The sequence below is a fragment of the Nanorana parkeri genome, unplaced genomic scaffold (assembly GCF_000935625.1).
Source record: "Nanorana parkeri isolate BGI_ZX_2015 unplaced genomic scaffold, ASM93562v1 scaffold361, whole genome shotgun sequence".
Classification (NCBI taxonomy): domain Eukaryota; kingdom Metazoa; phylum Chordata; class Amphibia; order Anura; family Dicroglossidae; genus Nanorana; species Nanorana parkeri.
In genome coordinates, this window is record NW_017306629.1 from 81,177 (window position 1) to 97,072 (window position 15,896).

Consider the following 15,896-nt stretch of genomic DNA (forward strand, 5'->3'; position numbering starts at 1 on the left):
TACATTCTCAGTACAAATTAGTAAACTATTTTAGTCTATAAGGAGAGTGAGTTTAGAGCTGTGGCTACTTTACAGAAAGTGATACACAAATAAGATACATTTTTGTTAATAGTTAAAGGAGAACTATGGGGTAAGTGTTTCTCCCCATAGTTCTCCTAAGGGTCACGGGAGGACATATACTAGCGTCCTCCTGTGACCCAAAGCTCCGTATATCGCGAGCTACAGCTCGCTGTATACTGGGACTGCCGCAGCCGGGACGGATCCCGATATTACTGTCGAGATCCACCCAGCTGTGTGAGTGACAGCTGGCTCTGCCTATCTAGAGGCAAAACCAGCTGTACCCGCTCCCTCCCCGTCCGTTCCGCCAGTCAGCGCTGGAGTATCGGAGAGGGGATGGTGGAATCCCTGCCAGGAGCCATGAGTGACAGTCACGGCTCTCTGCAGGGACATGATTGAGAAGGGAGCGAGCGACGGTATGCGTTCGCTCACTTCCCCATCTATTGAGCCGATGTGTGACAGTTTCATTGTCACACGTCGGCTCAAACTATGAGGTTGAGTGAAAATCACTCACCTCATAGTTCTCCTTTAAGGTACTTGAATGTATTTTTAAGGTTTAAAGCCTGAGTTTAGTATCACTTTAAGGTGCAGAAAGCCATGAATGCAAGCAGGCAATTAGGGAATACTTTATGTATGATGAGATACCACTTAGAGTTCCCTGAGAGCTTGGCCCTTTCCTCTTCCTTACCTCATTATTGTTCTGTGAGGCTGTCCATCGAAAAAATGGACTAATGGTAAATCATGGCAGGCAAGATGGATGAAGCCACGTTCAACTTCATGAAATGAATTCACTGTTTGCATATTAGCATTCCCTGGCAACTCCCACAGAGTTGTATGGAGACGTTGACCATTAAAGTGACATTAAACCCTCAGATTTTTTTACATAAAACAATACTGTAATGTGCGCCTCACTGTAATCCATGGTTGTTTCCCTTCTCTTTTCTGCTCTTCCTTTTAAATCTGTATCTGTTCTCATGCTGGGCAGAACTTCAGTTTTGCAGCAGACTGCCTTGTCTCAGGAATGGATGTATGGTGTCTGTGTATAGGTTTGTATTGGTTTGTAACCTGAGCCAGCACTACAGGAAGAGGCCCTGAGCTGCAAAGGGAAGTTCTCCCCAAGCATGAGAAGAAATGAGGATTTAAAAGGAAGACCAGCAAAGAGAAGGGAAACTACCATGGATTACAGTAAGGCACACATTACAGCATTGGTTTATGTTAAAAAATCTGAGGGTTTAATGTCACTTTAAGTGGGTGTTTAAGTGATATTCTAACAGCTAGCTTTTCCCTAGCCAACTCTTACTGGTAGTTTTATCGGGAAACCCAAGGCTGCAAGTCACCGACCCAGTCAATAGCCCTTTCAACTCAATCATTGTCTTGGTGGCCTGTGGATGTCTACTGGGGACTATGATGATTCATAACTGCCACCTGATCCTGTAAAAATAGGTTACAGAAAACCAGGTTTTATTTCCTATGGACAATCTGTAAATATTCCTTGCTCCCTCGGTGGACAGTGAATCACAGAGGCAGAGTACACAGTACATTAAATCAGACAGCATTACTGCTAATATGCTTAATTAAAGTAAAAGTAAAACAAGCTGTGTATTACAGTTAAAGCAATGGGACAATATCTTTATCTCCCTTTTGGTCATGCCTCAGAGTTTACACAGATTATGATACGTTGAATATGTCTTAACTGCAACAATATGCATTTCATGAAGTTGTCTTCCCTAATTCATATGTATATATATCAATCTATTTGCTGTGTGTTTAATATGTAATTCAAAAAGATTTACAATTCTATATTACTGCATGCTGCTAGGATATTTAATCCCTTCACGACCAACGACGTACAGTGTACTTTGTTGGCATCGGGGCTGTTTAAAGAGACTCCTGGCGGCAAGAACTTGTAAAATCCGACTGTTGGCTTTACAGTAGAAGCGATTCTGGCGGCTCAGCTGCCGCTGGATCGCTTCTACGGGCCTGTGAACGGGTGCCCCCCCGCCCGACACCAACTCTGTTTTTTTCGGGCTCCGTTGCCCCCGACCTTGTTTGGTGTCGGGGGGAAGCTGGGGAGGAGATGGATGAACCTCCGTTCATCTATCCCCTCCCCGTTCTTTGGGACCTGGAGCAATGCAAATTGCAACACTTTCGGTCCCATAGCTGTCAGTGCTGGGCTCCTGAAGCAGATGACCTGTGGGGGCTTTTAAAGCGTCGTCTATGGGCTTTTTGGGGTACTGAATTTTGTTGCCGTTTCACGGACGCACACAATTTTTAACCTGGGCATGTTGGGTATCTATTTACTCATTGTAACCTCATATTTTATAATGTATTAAAGTGATGGGTATTTTATTGTGTTTTGGGGCATTTAAGTGCATTTTACGCTAAATTGTGGGGTTTGATAAGGAGTTGCGCTAATATCGCGCAACATAAAAATTTGCAAATGCCACCATTTTATTCTATAGGGTCTTGGCTTTGAGAAAATATATGTTATGGGTTTTAAGTAATTTTCAGGCCTAAAATGTGGAATATAACATGGGTGCAAAAAATGGCGGGGAAAAAGGCCTCAGTCATGAAGGGGTTAATATTCAGTGCATATTACATCCAGCCATAGCCTTACAGCTATATGACAAACACATCTTATGTTCAGTATATGTAGAAGATCCCTTCTGTGACCCAAATGCACAGCAATATCTACACGGGAATCCAAGGTATAACATGTATAATGCTCAGCCTGAACAATATTTTAATTATTCAGGCATCTAAATGAATGGCTACATGACATTTTCTCCAAGAAACTAGGAGTAATGTGTTTAGCATAATAATAGGGTGGCCTTCATGTTTTATGCAATAGTAAACTATTGACTTCTGTTTCTGAATATAATAGCAATCTACCGTATTTGGGACAGAGAGTTTAGGGACTATTTATCAAGAAAGGGCATACGAAAACGTGTGCACCATCTCCTTGTCATTTTAGAGCATGTACACCAGATTTGTTTTTTACATTAGGTACAATGGGCTGAATTCTTCTGACTATAGAAGGTGGACACTCCCACTCAGGCTAGGTTCACATATGGGCGATCCGTGACTGCGCGGCAATCGTGCACAAAACCGTAACGGATTGCTGGGCAGTCATGGAATCGCCCCCCACAGCCGATCACGCTGGCGGTGCCATTATTTTCTAATAATGGCAAAAATTAAATTTTTAATGTATTTTAGGCGTGTCCTCTTAAAGGCCTTGTTTAGGGCTGCGTGGCTCTATGTTCCCGAGGTAGAACTAGATGTTAAGTGTAATTGGCTTCAGCATTATATAACATCACCATGAATGACCCCAATCTCTCCCATTCTACCTCCCTATAGTAGCCATGGTCAGATTATAGAAGAACTTCACCTGACTATGGGAAAACTAAAAGTCAGCTATAATTACTGGTGATGACTTTTAGCGAGGTCATGGACTGCAGGGAGACAAGTCTCCTGGGATATGACATGATCCCAGGGGGCTTTTGGGCAGGAGGACACATCCAAGGGCTACATCATCCTTGCCCTGGTGGCAAGGTGGGGGGATTCAAAGGAGGGTAAGTTGTATTTATGTATGAAGGTGCACTTTATTATATAAAATTGGTGGCCTTAAATGGAACCTGTACTAAGAGAAAAAATGCCATTGCTGACTGCCTTCAGAAAATGCTAATTTTCTGAAGGCAGTCTGTAAGAGTCACTGACGTACTGTATACTGTAAGACATACTGTAAGAGTCACTGACGTAAGACAACCATACACATAGCACATTCACAGTAAAGTCAAACCTCTGTATGTGCATTATTTTTCTGGATTTTTAACTAGAAAGCGTTGAAGCTTTGGAATCAGCATAATAGCCAGGTAATTCACATTTTCATACGGAATGTTCGGCAATGACAGCCTGCATACTTTCTCAGTGCCTGTGTCCTATTAGCCAAAACCCTTTTTATTTACTTTTTGTCAAAAGGGTGAATAGTTAAAACCAGTGGCGTCGCTACAGGGGGGCAAGGGGGGGGAATATATTGTTCCTAGAGTCGCCACTGGTTAAAACCTATGTCAGTATTTTTCCCCCTACTGACAACATTGTCACCAGAAAAGGAAGTGAAGGAAAATCTACAAATAGGACAGCAATAAAAAGAGCAAAAAAAAGCTGATTCTAGGCTTTGTATTTCCTCGCACAATGTTGTCACTGGGACAGGAAGTGAGATGAAATATCTCCAAGAAGGCTATGGAGGACAGTAAAAACTGAAGAAGGTTCTAGCTTCAATTTTAGCTGGAGGGATGCTTTAAAGTAGAACTGTGGCCAGGACAAGGATGTTCAAATATTTATTTACATATTTTCTACAAGAAATAAAAAAGATTTAAAACAAGCCTTCACTGATCCCTGTTGATGCAGGCACTGTGAAGCAATTTATCCTCAAAATGTACGAGAAGCATGCAAGTAGATTGGTCTCAGCACTCTGCTCTTTACTCTTTTCCTGTGCATATGCTTTGTGTTACATAGTCTTTGAGGTTGAATAAAGACACAGGTCCATCAAGTTTAACCTTTGTGTGTCGGTGTGTGTTTGTGCATGCATGTGTGTATATGAGTCCCTTGGCTTTTAAGAGTACCTGTACCCCTTTATGTTACGGTCTCTTTGGACGGTATCTAATTGATCTTTGAATGAATCAATATTCTCTGCTGATACCACTGCTTATGGAAGAGAGTTCCAAAATGTAACCAATCTGAGCGAAAAGAAGCCCCTACGCCCTTTGTGGTTAAATCTTTTCTCCACCAATTTTAGATGGTGGCCTATAGTCTTTTTTAGGGAGTTGACAGTAAAATGTTTATTGTTGACGTGTTACATTAGTGATTAGAAGTGTACCAGGTTGCCAACTTACTGCTGGCAGAATGAGCTGCTAAAATGAAGCTGAAAGGGCTTTCTGCTGTAAAATGTAAGAATGACTTACTCCAATGTGCCTGCACCTGTAGAGGTTGGAGAGGGCTTGTTTGAAAGTGCATTTACTGCTTGTTAAACATATGTAAATATTTGAATCTCCATAGCCTGGTCACAGTTCTTCTTTAACGTTATAACACACAGGGTTTATAACTACCATTCTAAATACACCAAAGCCTTCAGATATGAAAAACAGTTTAATGGCTTACTTTCCTACCCTACTTATTTTCAACATATTGCTTGCAGCAAAATGTCAGATGTGCATTAATCCATAATTAACAATAACTGAGATTATATTTCTTTTACAAAATACCTTCAAAAAAGAAAATTTGCTTTAACTAATTACTTTAAATTATGTACTTTGCTATGAGATTACATCATTTTATTTGAAGTTATGCTAAGAGTGGCTGCTGTACGGCTGAACTGTACATTACCTCAAAACTATGGCAAGAGTGGAAGCTTAGAAGCGGTAACTCTGTACACAGCAGGAAGCTGATTAAACTGACCTCTGTACTTGAACTGCATTTCATTAGGGTAATGGAGCTGTGATTTGGGCGGATTGCCACTGGAACATATTACCTATAGAGGAAAAAGCTTTAACACTTAAAGTATTAACTGCGTCTCAAGTCATTTTAAGCTACTGTTCATAGGGGAGCAGAGTTACCTTCGGGTTAAGGCTTTCTTCAGCCTACGTGTGCAGCGTAACTAGGGCCTGTAACTGGAATACGGTATAAAGCTCTCTGTGGGATAGCTTTGCCTTATTAGCTTGCTTATAGCATTATTATAATTTATCCCAGTAGAAGAAAAGTTTTGAAAGTGTTCAATTATAATGTACTAGCACAGCACAGTCATTTAATAATTCAGTACATGGAAATAAGAGGGGATTTCACAGAACCATGAGACATCCGCAGCTAAACCTCACTTATGAAGGAGGGAAATTGTGCCTCTTTTTAGACATGTTTCACAAAGTGGAATTATGATGCATTAGTGCTCCTAAATTCAGTCCTCTTGTGTCCTTGTTTTTTCACACTATTGCTAACCAATCAAAGGCAGATAGAAGACCTAGCGATGCAAGAAGAACAATCCAGCTAATTTCTTATCAACTTCCCAAACACTGTTCATAGGTTGTAGTGGGCGGTTGGATCTGCAGGTACAAACTAACCTCCCTCATTCTGCAGGCACTGTGGAGACATTCCATCACTATGGAGACATTCATCCTAAAATTTCAAACCAAAAGCAGCTCCTCTCCCCTTATTATTTCTAGCAGCAGTGACTTGGAAGCCTGCCTGCCTTCTGATGAAAGGTGATGTTAGCTTTTAGAAATTGACTGCAATCTCTTTTGTGATCTTTGAGGTTGACAAACTCTACAAAACCTAAAGCTTCGTAAATCAGTAAGAGCTTCTTTAAAAGCTAATGAGAATATGTGAATGTGTAAATATTTGTATGTCTATAGCCTGGCCACAGGTTGACTTCAAAGATAAACCTTTTTTTTAAAGTTTTGGACAGAGCAAAAATTGGATAAAGCCTTTGACAGCTTTTCTTTCGTTCCAGAAGTAAGAAAAATCCTACAGCTGGTGACACAGACAGCGTCAAAAACTTAATTGAGAAATGAGGTGGTAGAGCATTTGGCACTGGTATAAGTATAAGACATTTTTTTCAGCAAATCTCTAGAAAGAGCTCCGACTAGGCCCTCAGGGCAATGTCTCAGGTCAAGGAAGTATCAATGAATGGCAAGTAGAGATATACTTAAAGCTAAAAATATACTTTCTACAAATCTTCTTTTTACCATCTGCACAGAAAGAATAATTAAATTAAGTTTTTTTTTTAGATTTGTCATGCTAAAAGAACTTTCTATAGTTTGGTAGATATTTTCACGCAATCCATAAAAATAAATGATGACTATTCCATTCACATCCAGGTTCACATCTGTCACAATAACAAATGTTGTTTCATTTTAAGGCCAGTATAGAAGTGACCCTTCTTGCAATCAGGTGGAATTTAAGATTGTAAAGGGAACATCATAAGTAAATGCAGAGGGACCGCTTAAATATGCAGATATAGTCCTTGTAAAACTGTTTAGATGAGCCCCACTGACTGATAGGTATGCCTTGTAACATAAGGGTGTCCTAGTCCTGTTGTTGTTAGGTTAAAGCAGAATTCCAAGCAGAGAGTTTTTGGACGTATCTGTTGGTATAATAGTTAACTTTGCTAATGTTTATCCCACATCCGTAATGCTTCTTTGTAACATGCAAATCATACTTTCATTCATGCAGGACAATACAGTCTTGCTGTACTTTTGGCTGGCTGTGGTTCTCATACAGGGGAGCAGTAATGTTGCTTATCTACCCCTCCCCTTGTCCATCCACAGAACGCCTTATATTCTGTGAACCATTCACAGAATACAAGGCATTCTGTGTATAGACAAGGAGGGGGGAGGAGAGATAAGCTACATTACTGCTTCCCTGTCTAAGAGTCGCAACTCACATAGCCACTACAGGCCGGAGGTACAGGGAGACTTTCATCGGCATGAATTAAAGTATAATTTTTACACTAAGTGATCCAGATGTTGCATAATCATAAGCAGAGGTAACTTTTTTACCAACAGATACGACCAATGGCTCTACGCCTGGTGTCCTGCTTTAGGGTGACCCTATACTCAGGAGTTAAATCTTCAAAATGCATTCAGGTACCTTAACTATTAACAAAATTGTATCTTATTTGTGTATCACTCAGCTGTAGATCCTCAAATCATCTCTGAATTGGTGCTGACACTGTCCTTCCTTCTGGAGGGTGGCTCCTTTTGTTCCCCATCGTCCCTGTATGTGTTGTAAAGTAGACACTGCTCCAAGCTCACTCCCGTGATGGACTACAATCTCAATACAAATTAGCTAACTAAACGTGAGATTGTAGTTCATCGTGTCCATCTGATTCAGAGATGATTTGAGGATCGACAGCTCAGTGATGCACAAATAAGCTACATTTTTGTTATTAGGTAAGGTACTTGAATACATTTTTAAGATTTAACTCCTGAGTTCAGTTTCCCTTTAAGTCTACGATGACCTAATCTGCCTCATAATGCATATTTTTGGGGTCTGTAAGCAGAACAGCTTGTCAGCAAGACACACAAAGAGCAAGAAATAAGGATCTCTCGTGCAGCATTTTACCTTATTAACAGCTGACCACCACACAAATATAAAAGACACAAAATAATGTTGTACTGTTTTCAATAATACAATGTTAATGTTGTTTTTTTAGAGTAAGCAAAGAATTTGACCTGACGTCAGCCTCTTGCAGTACCTGTACAGAACTTAGACTGGAAGTGGGAAAAGCTGCACATGGAGCCAATGGGGTGTGCTGCAGTGCTAACAAGGAGCATGCTTATTGGAAGAGAAAGGAAAATGACATGAGCTTATTAGTTTGCAGCTTTTCCTTTAACTGTCCAGCCACAGGCTCAGGGGGGGGAAAGACCTGTAAGTGTTACTTCACTGCTAGAAAAGAAAAATCAGGTAACCTGCCCTTCCAGACAGGGCTATGCTGTGTGATAGAGCCATAGAAATCTCAGGAAAAGATGGATACAAAAACAAATCCTTTGGCAGGTAAAACAGCTCATATATATAGATATCTATATCTCTATATCTAAATCTAGATATAGATATCTATATATATATAATCTCTGTATTTTGTTGTTTGCCTGGAGGTCAATTTTTATGAAAACTGTGTTGGAACAAGATTGTGATCATAACTGAAATGTTCTTAGGTCATTACTGACTTTCAATTAGAGAAAGCCCATGGTCTTCTAGAACCAAGGCAGACAACACTAATCTAGAAGTGGAATGTTTCCATTATAAACAGGCAAATTGTAAAATCTTTACACGCATGGAAAATGCAGCATAGATCAGAGTGGTTCACAAATGCTGCAAGCACATGGCACCCTGCACAACCCATCAGTCTCACAGCATGCATTCTCAGCTTTTTAAAGAAAAAAAAAAAAAGGTTATCAAGTGATGCCCTATGCTGGAGGCCATAGTATGTCAAGAAGGGTTGTTTAGCTCTTCAGTGCGGGAAAGGGAAATAACATGTAACTAATACCAAAAGTTAAGTCGTTTCAAGTCTATCTGCCTACAAACAGTTGGCTCTTTCCAGCATCACCTAGCCAACGTTACATTTGTTGTTAATCGGGCAAGGAAAGACTGTGGATGGATTTACTCTGCAATTTTAACTTCACTGACATGGCCTGTGTATAATGTTGCCTCAGGTGGCAATAAAGAGCATTCACAGACAAATAACCTCAATATTGTGTAGACCTGTGATAAAAAACCCAAGAGCCTAACCATATTTCTTTCATTTTCTAAAATGAGACTTATAATTTTTCTATTTTTATTTGAAGATACATATGAATTCTCCATTTACATCTATTTATCACTCATTTTGAGGTTTCACTTTTCGACACTCAATAACTGAAAACAACATGAGTTTCTATCACTGTTGTATATGTAGATATAAGGGGCAAAGGACTTGCACCTCAGGAGCGCACACCGTATCCTCTGCCTGGTGCCAATATGAAACCCTTTTCCGGCAACTCAGAGGAACTTCAAGCAGTTTGCTCCTAACTTGACTAAAGGTGGAAGGTTTGAATGAAAATCGAACAATTGATGGTACAGCACCGATTTTCGTTTTTTGCTAATGTGAACTAAGGGGTCTATTCACTAAGCTGCCGAAGGATCTAGCCATAGCTTCAGCTGATCCTTCGGCTAGCTTCGGACAGCTCCCGAACTTGGCCGAGCGGCTCAGTCGAGCCGAAGGCATATGCCTCTGCTCGACTGAGCCGAGGTGAAAGCTGAAGTTGGCCGGCCGACAGCCTGCTTCTGCCAGCTGGGTGGAGCCAGCTGTAATCTTACGGCTGGCTCCGGCCACTTGCAGAGAGATCAGCGTCCCTGGTTACTAGGTAACCAGGGACGCTGTCATTACACACTGAGAACACGGCCGGGCCGCTATGATATCACAGCTGCCTCTTTGTGTTCTCAGTGTGTAATGGCAGATGGCGTTCCTGGTTACCTGGTAACCAGGGACGCCATCTGTCATTACTCTCCCGGATGCTCTGGGAGTCTAATACGGCTCCCGGCCGCCCGGGAGAGAAACACTTTCTCCCAGAAAGGTTCACTCCGCTCGATTGAGCAGAGTAAACCTTTCCCTGCTCGTTTTTTTCCCCTTCTGACATCGGATACGTTGGCTGCCGTCAGAATAAAAAAAAAGGAAAAAAAATTAAATCACTCAAGGAATGCATATCTAGATTCCTATTGGCTATTTCAATTTGCACTTTTTAAACTATTTTTCTATTCTGCTTGGTACCACAGAGGTACCGGGCAGAATAGCCGAGCCGAATGCCGCTCAGCTGACGCTCAAGTGTGAACCTAGCCTAAGAGGCAGCCGTACTCCGATCCAGTGACATTACCTAGGCAGAGATTATGACATCAGTCTGCTGCAGGCAAGAGGAAGCCTTTCCTTAAGCTGGCCATACACTATTCCCAGAGCTCAATTTAAAAAACAAAACACTCAATCCCCCCCTCCCCACGGGCTTCTGTATTCTGACTGCAGTGGGTGTGGATAAGAAATACAACAGGTGTGTGTGTGTAGGGGGTTATCTGTGTCAGACATTTGTGAACACAACCAATAACTTTTTCTTGGTTGTTCGGTTTCTTCAAACTGATGCACATTGTTATTTATGTGTGCCCACGACACAGTTATGTAAATCAGGATTTACACGACTGTCAATATCTCAGTCCAGGAAGTAAAGTAGGTGCTGACCCTGGATGATGTCTGAAAAAGATGGCTAGAGATATAATCACATGAAGGCATTTTCCTGGGAGAGAACTGTGAAAGCTAATAAATATCTATGTTACACATTACTATTACTTTTAATAAAAGTGTCAGGATAGTCTGCGACCTTGATGATACCATAGGCCAGTGTTTTTCAACCACTGTGCCGCGGCACACTAGTGAAATGGTGGTGTGCCTCGTGATTTTTTTCATGAAAAAAGTGTGCCTTTGCACAAAAAAGGTCGAAAAACACTGCCATAGGCTACGCTGAGATACAATTCTGGTACAGGTGTCTATCATATCTGCACAGCAATGGTGTTGATGGAGGGGGAAGAAGTAAATTATTATCGGGGACAACTGATAGCCCATTTTTAAGGCTGTCCCGGAAAAAAATAAATCACTGAATTGACACATGGTAGGAATAACACTCTACAAACCCCTCCCAGCTATTCCAATGATGGTGCTCGGAGTTCATCTTTAATAAATAGACACATTTAGTTGCTGGATTCTTTTCTGCTCACTAATAGCACTGGACCTACATTTAAAAGCTGAATATTTTGTAGTCTACATAACACCTGACAATTATGTTTTAACAGAGGTTTTCTAGAATTTACTAATCTCAAATCTGCAGTGGACATGGATTATCTAATCTGCCCAATCCACAACTAGCAGAACTATGCTACTCTCTACATAAACTGTCATATAAAAGGAATTTTTAAAACCGATGCACATTGTTATTCATGTGTGTGGATGAAGATTAAGGATTAGATGTACATGTTGCATACAATACACAATAAAATACAACAACACAATGAAATGTGCAGAGAACTGATAAAGCGTTCCAGGTGCTGGAGCTTAGCATGCTGACTTAAACCTTGAAAGTTTGTAAGACGAGAAAACCAATCTTTTATAGCCCCATTTCATGAAGTTATCATATAGTTAATCCACTGCTGCTTAATCCACAGCAAATGAAAATACATTGTTATGCCAATTTAACCTTTAAATAATCTGTTCTAGCCCCAGCCAGTTGTTCTTCCAGAAGTATATCTATTTCATACTGATATGTTATGAAATACAGTATTGTATGCCTACAATGAAAACAGTAGCTGAATGCTCTTAAAGTCCAAGTCCGCGTAATTTTTTTAATATGATGCTGTGAAGGTCACAGTTCCCACTGCAATACTGACGCTATCTCTGGTGCTGTGGCCTGATCCACCGTTGGGGTATCTTCTGGGTTCCTATGAGCTCAGGGCATAAACCTAGGGGTTTCTCATCATGCCTTGCTACCTGGGGGTGCCTTATCAAGCCTTGCTACTTGGGGTTGCCTCATCAAGCCGCCGTGGACTCACAGAGGAGAACAGCTCTATGTCCTTATGTGGAACTGTCTGTGCAGCATTTAGAACCCATACATTGGGGGAGGGAGATAGGGAGGAAAGGTACTTGTCATGTCATGTGACTAGACCCTATAGCAGGGCTAAAGCTCATCTTTCTCATTTATCTAAGCTCGCCATCCAGGTCCCTGGGCAGTGATGCAGATGTGCCAGATGATCTCTTTTTGCTGACATCAATGCTGAGACTATTCTTGTGGATTCCGAGAGGACCCCACTGCTGGACAGCAAATAGGAAGTGTCCACGCACTTCCTATACTTCTCACGTCTCTACTGTGTACAGATTCAGGACTAAAGCGTCGTGTGACCGCAGATTTAGCTGAGTAATTATTTTACTCACTGATTTTGATGAGTGCCTGTCCTGAAGGAGCTGGCAATCTAAGTAAACTATCTCACATGCATACATACAGGGCCAATTAACCTACAAGTACATCTTTGGAGTGTGTGAGGAAACCCATGCAAGCACAGGGAGAACATGCAAACTCCTTAGAGATAGTGGCCTTGCTGGGATTCGAACCAGGGAACCAGGTTAACCACTGTGCAGCCCAATTTTGTTCAATATTTTTGATAATGCAATCAAAGCTAACTAGAAATTTTTTTTTTTAATGTAGTAAGTGCTGCTTTCCATCTGCCCAATATTATGGATTTGCAGTGTGCTTTGAGTCTCTTTCCCTGCTGCTTGATGTGATGTAATCTTGATTCCATTATGCATTGCGTCCAGCAAGCAATGATAATGTTACATTGTGGCAGTTTAGATGTGGAGGTGTAATTGAGAGAGCGGGCTTAATTATAGTGGTGACACAAAGAAGTGCATATTCACAGGGCTGAGTGAAATTGTGGCACTGCATTGAGGAAGTACGTCCTATGGGCATCTTCAAAAGGTACATTTACACATGTGATTGATATGGATATTAGGAGTGGGATATAACTTATGTAAATTCAAAATAGAAATACATTTTGTTTTTTAGTTTTCGACCATATATATCCTTTAACACATAGGAGTAAAATTAGCATATGGAAGCTGGTTATTATGTTTTAGATGGATAAAACATGGCCTGGAGATTTTCAGATGGGTGCAGTATGGACAAATGTAAAGGGGAAAGACAGTAGATAGATCAACATTTGGCCAAATTTTAACAATTCCAGGTGAATATTTAGCTAGAAAAGGGCACAGCTAGTCTCCATCTGCACATTATACATGTTCTATAAGAAAACAATCTCACCCAATATGAACGCTAAACCTACAACCTGAGTTAAGTATATAAGGTCTAGTATTATTTTTAATATTCTATAATTTGTTAGAAATTCAGAGAGGATACTGAACACAGAATTTAATGGTTAAGCAACATTGAAATCTTAAACAAGAATATGGGATGTGATCTTAGGCGTTCATGATCCATAATGGTAAATGCTGCAGACTTTCAGATGGCGCCTTCAGTTCCGATCTGCAGGGGATATGCCCGTTGTGACATCCGTGTTTGTCCAGTTTTTTCCTCCATCTTGGGATGGAGGAAAAAATTGTAATGACCAGACCTATGTTGGTCTATGAAGAATCGAATGTAAACCAACATGTGTTTAGTTAATATTATGGAAAAGCACACACAAACTGGTTGTGTTAGGGTTATTAGCAGTAAAATATAAGCAAAATGTATACCTGAAATGTTGATTATTGTAGATGGCAAAGGATGATCTCTAAAATGAACCTTTCTGTAGACAGGTTTACCTAGCAAAGCAACCAATGAAGATGAAAAATGTTGACACTGGAGATGGTCGGATTGAATATTATTAGAGGCACATATCACGCAGACACCTCAAATGTGTGTTATTTTTTAGCCACAATCCGGTGCAGATCAGTCATTTTACAAACAAAATAGTGAGCCACATTGTTCCAGTTAATGATATAACCATAATATAGATCTGTAATCTCTGAGCATAGCTCAGTGTTCCTTACAAAGGACTATGTGAGAATCATGTGAGTCAGGTTCATCCTTGCACTAATAAAAATAGCCCATTACTATGAGTTTGCTGCAATGCTAATAACACCTAGTACTTTATACATAACAACGTGTTTTCTGATACAGATATCTGTGTCCATATGTTCATGTACTATAAATAAAATGAGAGTGGACAAGATCATGGATAAAAGGTGTAGGAAGAAATTTTCTCTCTAAAAATGTCTATGTAGAAGGTCCATTAGCCACATTAAAGAGACAGCATCAGCTTGTGTTTGCAAAGGGCCTCCCCCAACCCAGGTATACTAACCTTACTTAACCTTGCTCCCTTACAAATCTTGCCTCTGCTGCAACTGACATTGAAATTTGAGGTATTGCCTGTGTGAGAGACTAGCGTGAGAGGCTAATGGAAAGTGACATCACCCCCTTTATCAGTGCTTGGGCCTAGCTATTAAACAATCCATTTAATTTATACCCAATAAGGCCTGCGTACTGTCATATGATCCCAATACTCAGACACACCAAGTCCTTTATCTGTGGTGGCAGCAATAGAAGCAAGATAATTCTGGTAAGGTGAGTATAACTTGTGGGGGGAGAAGGTGGGTGCTTTACAAACCCACTGTCACTTGACCTAAATAGGTAACTAGGTAGTGAATGGGGTGACTAAACAATCCATTTGATTTACACCCAATAAGGTAGGCTCTCCATGTAGTTACTGGTAAGCTTTGCTGAACTAACAGTTTCCATCTAAGGAAAATATAGGTGATCAATATTGCAAAAGGTCTGCAGCTCCTAATACAGTCAGGTCTGTCCCAGAAATTGACTAAATTACATATAGTTTGCTAAAGCACTTTGTACCATAAAAACTGCCTTTTTTTTCCAAAGAACACATCATCCTTCATCTCATTGCTGCTGATCTCCTTTAGCCTTATACTTACTACCCATCTACAAGCATTTACTCCACAACACTGACTGCATATCATTACTCAGATTCCTGATAGTGAAGAAGATGCACCACATCTGTGTAATGTGTGTTGGCATGGCTGCTTGTAGTCTCAACCAGCGCACATGTGACAGGGTGACAATGTAGCAGCACAAGTTGGGAGACAGTTGTCATACATAACAGGAAGTGCCTGAACAAGGGCCTTTGTGGAAGTATCACTAGGCATTATTTTAGTAACAGATGTATATTTAAAATGATAATAAACACCTGCTAAAATTACACTAACAACGTTTATATATTGTGCTTTATAGTGTTTAGGTCTACGTTAAAAATCACACTTATTAATATGTATTTATAACCAAAAACAAATAAAATAATAAATTGCCGCCTACCAGTCCTTAGATGTGGTGGCTGCATTAGTTCCTTTTTTTCCCTTTACTTTCACATGGTAATCCTGCAAATAACACACTTCATGTCCTAGGGTGGCTACACTCACTCCATTGTATCTATAGAGGGATCCATGGTTGGCATCCAGACTGGACTTCAAACATGTTTTCCTCACTTCATCTCTATTTCATGGGGGGTAAAGGGCAAGTTTTGGCTGAATCAACATGTATTTTCTGTACTCGCTAAAAATGTTCTTAGTCTGCAAAATGTAAACTAATGGAGAGAGCAAGGATTGGCAAGCTGCAATCATTTAAATTTGTATTCTTGGGTTTAGACATCCTTTAATAAGATTTAAATAAAACTGATCATATTAAAAAATAAAAAAATAAAAATAAATAAAAAAA

The 15,896-nt window shown here is 40.4% G+C and overlaps 1 protein-coding gene across 2 annotated transcripts in view; it reads right to left on the reverse strand.

The window, feature by feature from the left end:
• SLC8A1 (solute carrier family 8 member A1) overlaps positions 1 to 15,896 on the reverse strand; it is a 315,793-nt gene that overhangs the window by 40,693 nt on the left and 259,204 nt on the right. Inside the window, exon 7 of one of the 2 annotated variants that reach the window (XM_018558826.1) lies at positions 13,865 to 13,933. The exons of the other annotated variant lie outside the window; for it this stretch is intronic. Coding sequence (XP_018414328.1) covers positions 13,865 to 13,933 — 69 coding nt within the window. The remainder of the gene's footprint in view (positions 1 to 13,864; positions 13,934 to 15,896) is intronic. 2 annotated transcript variants of the gene reach the window in all.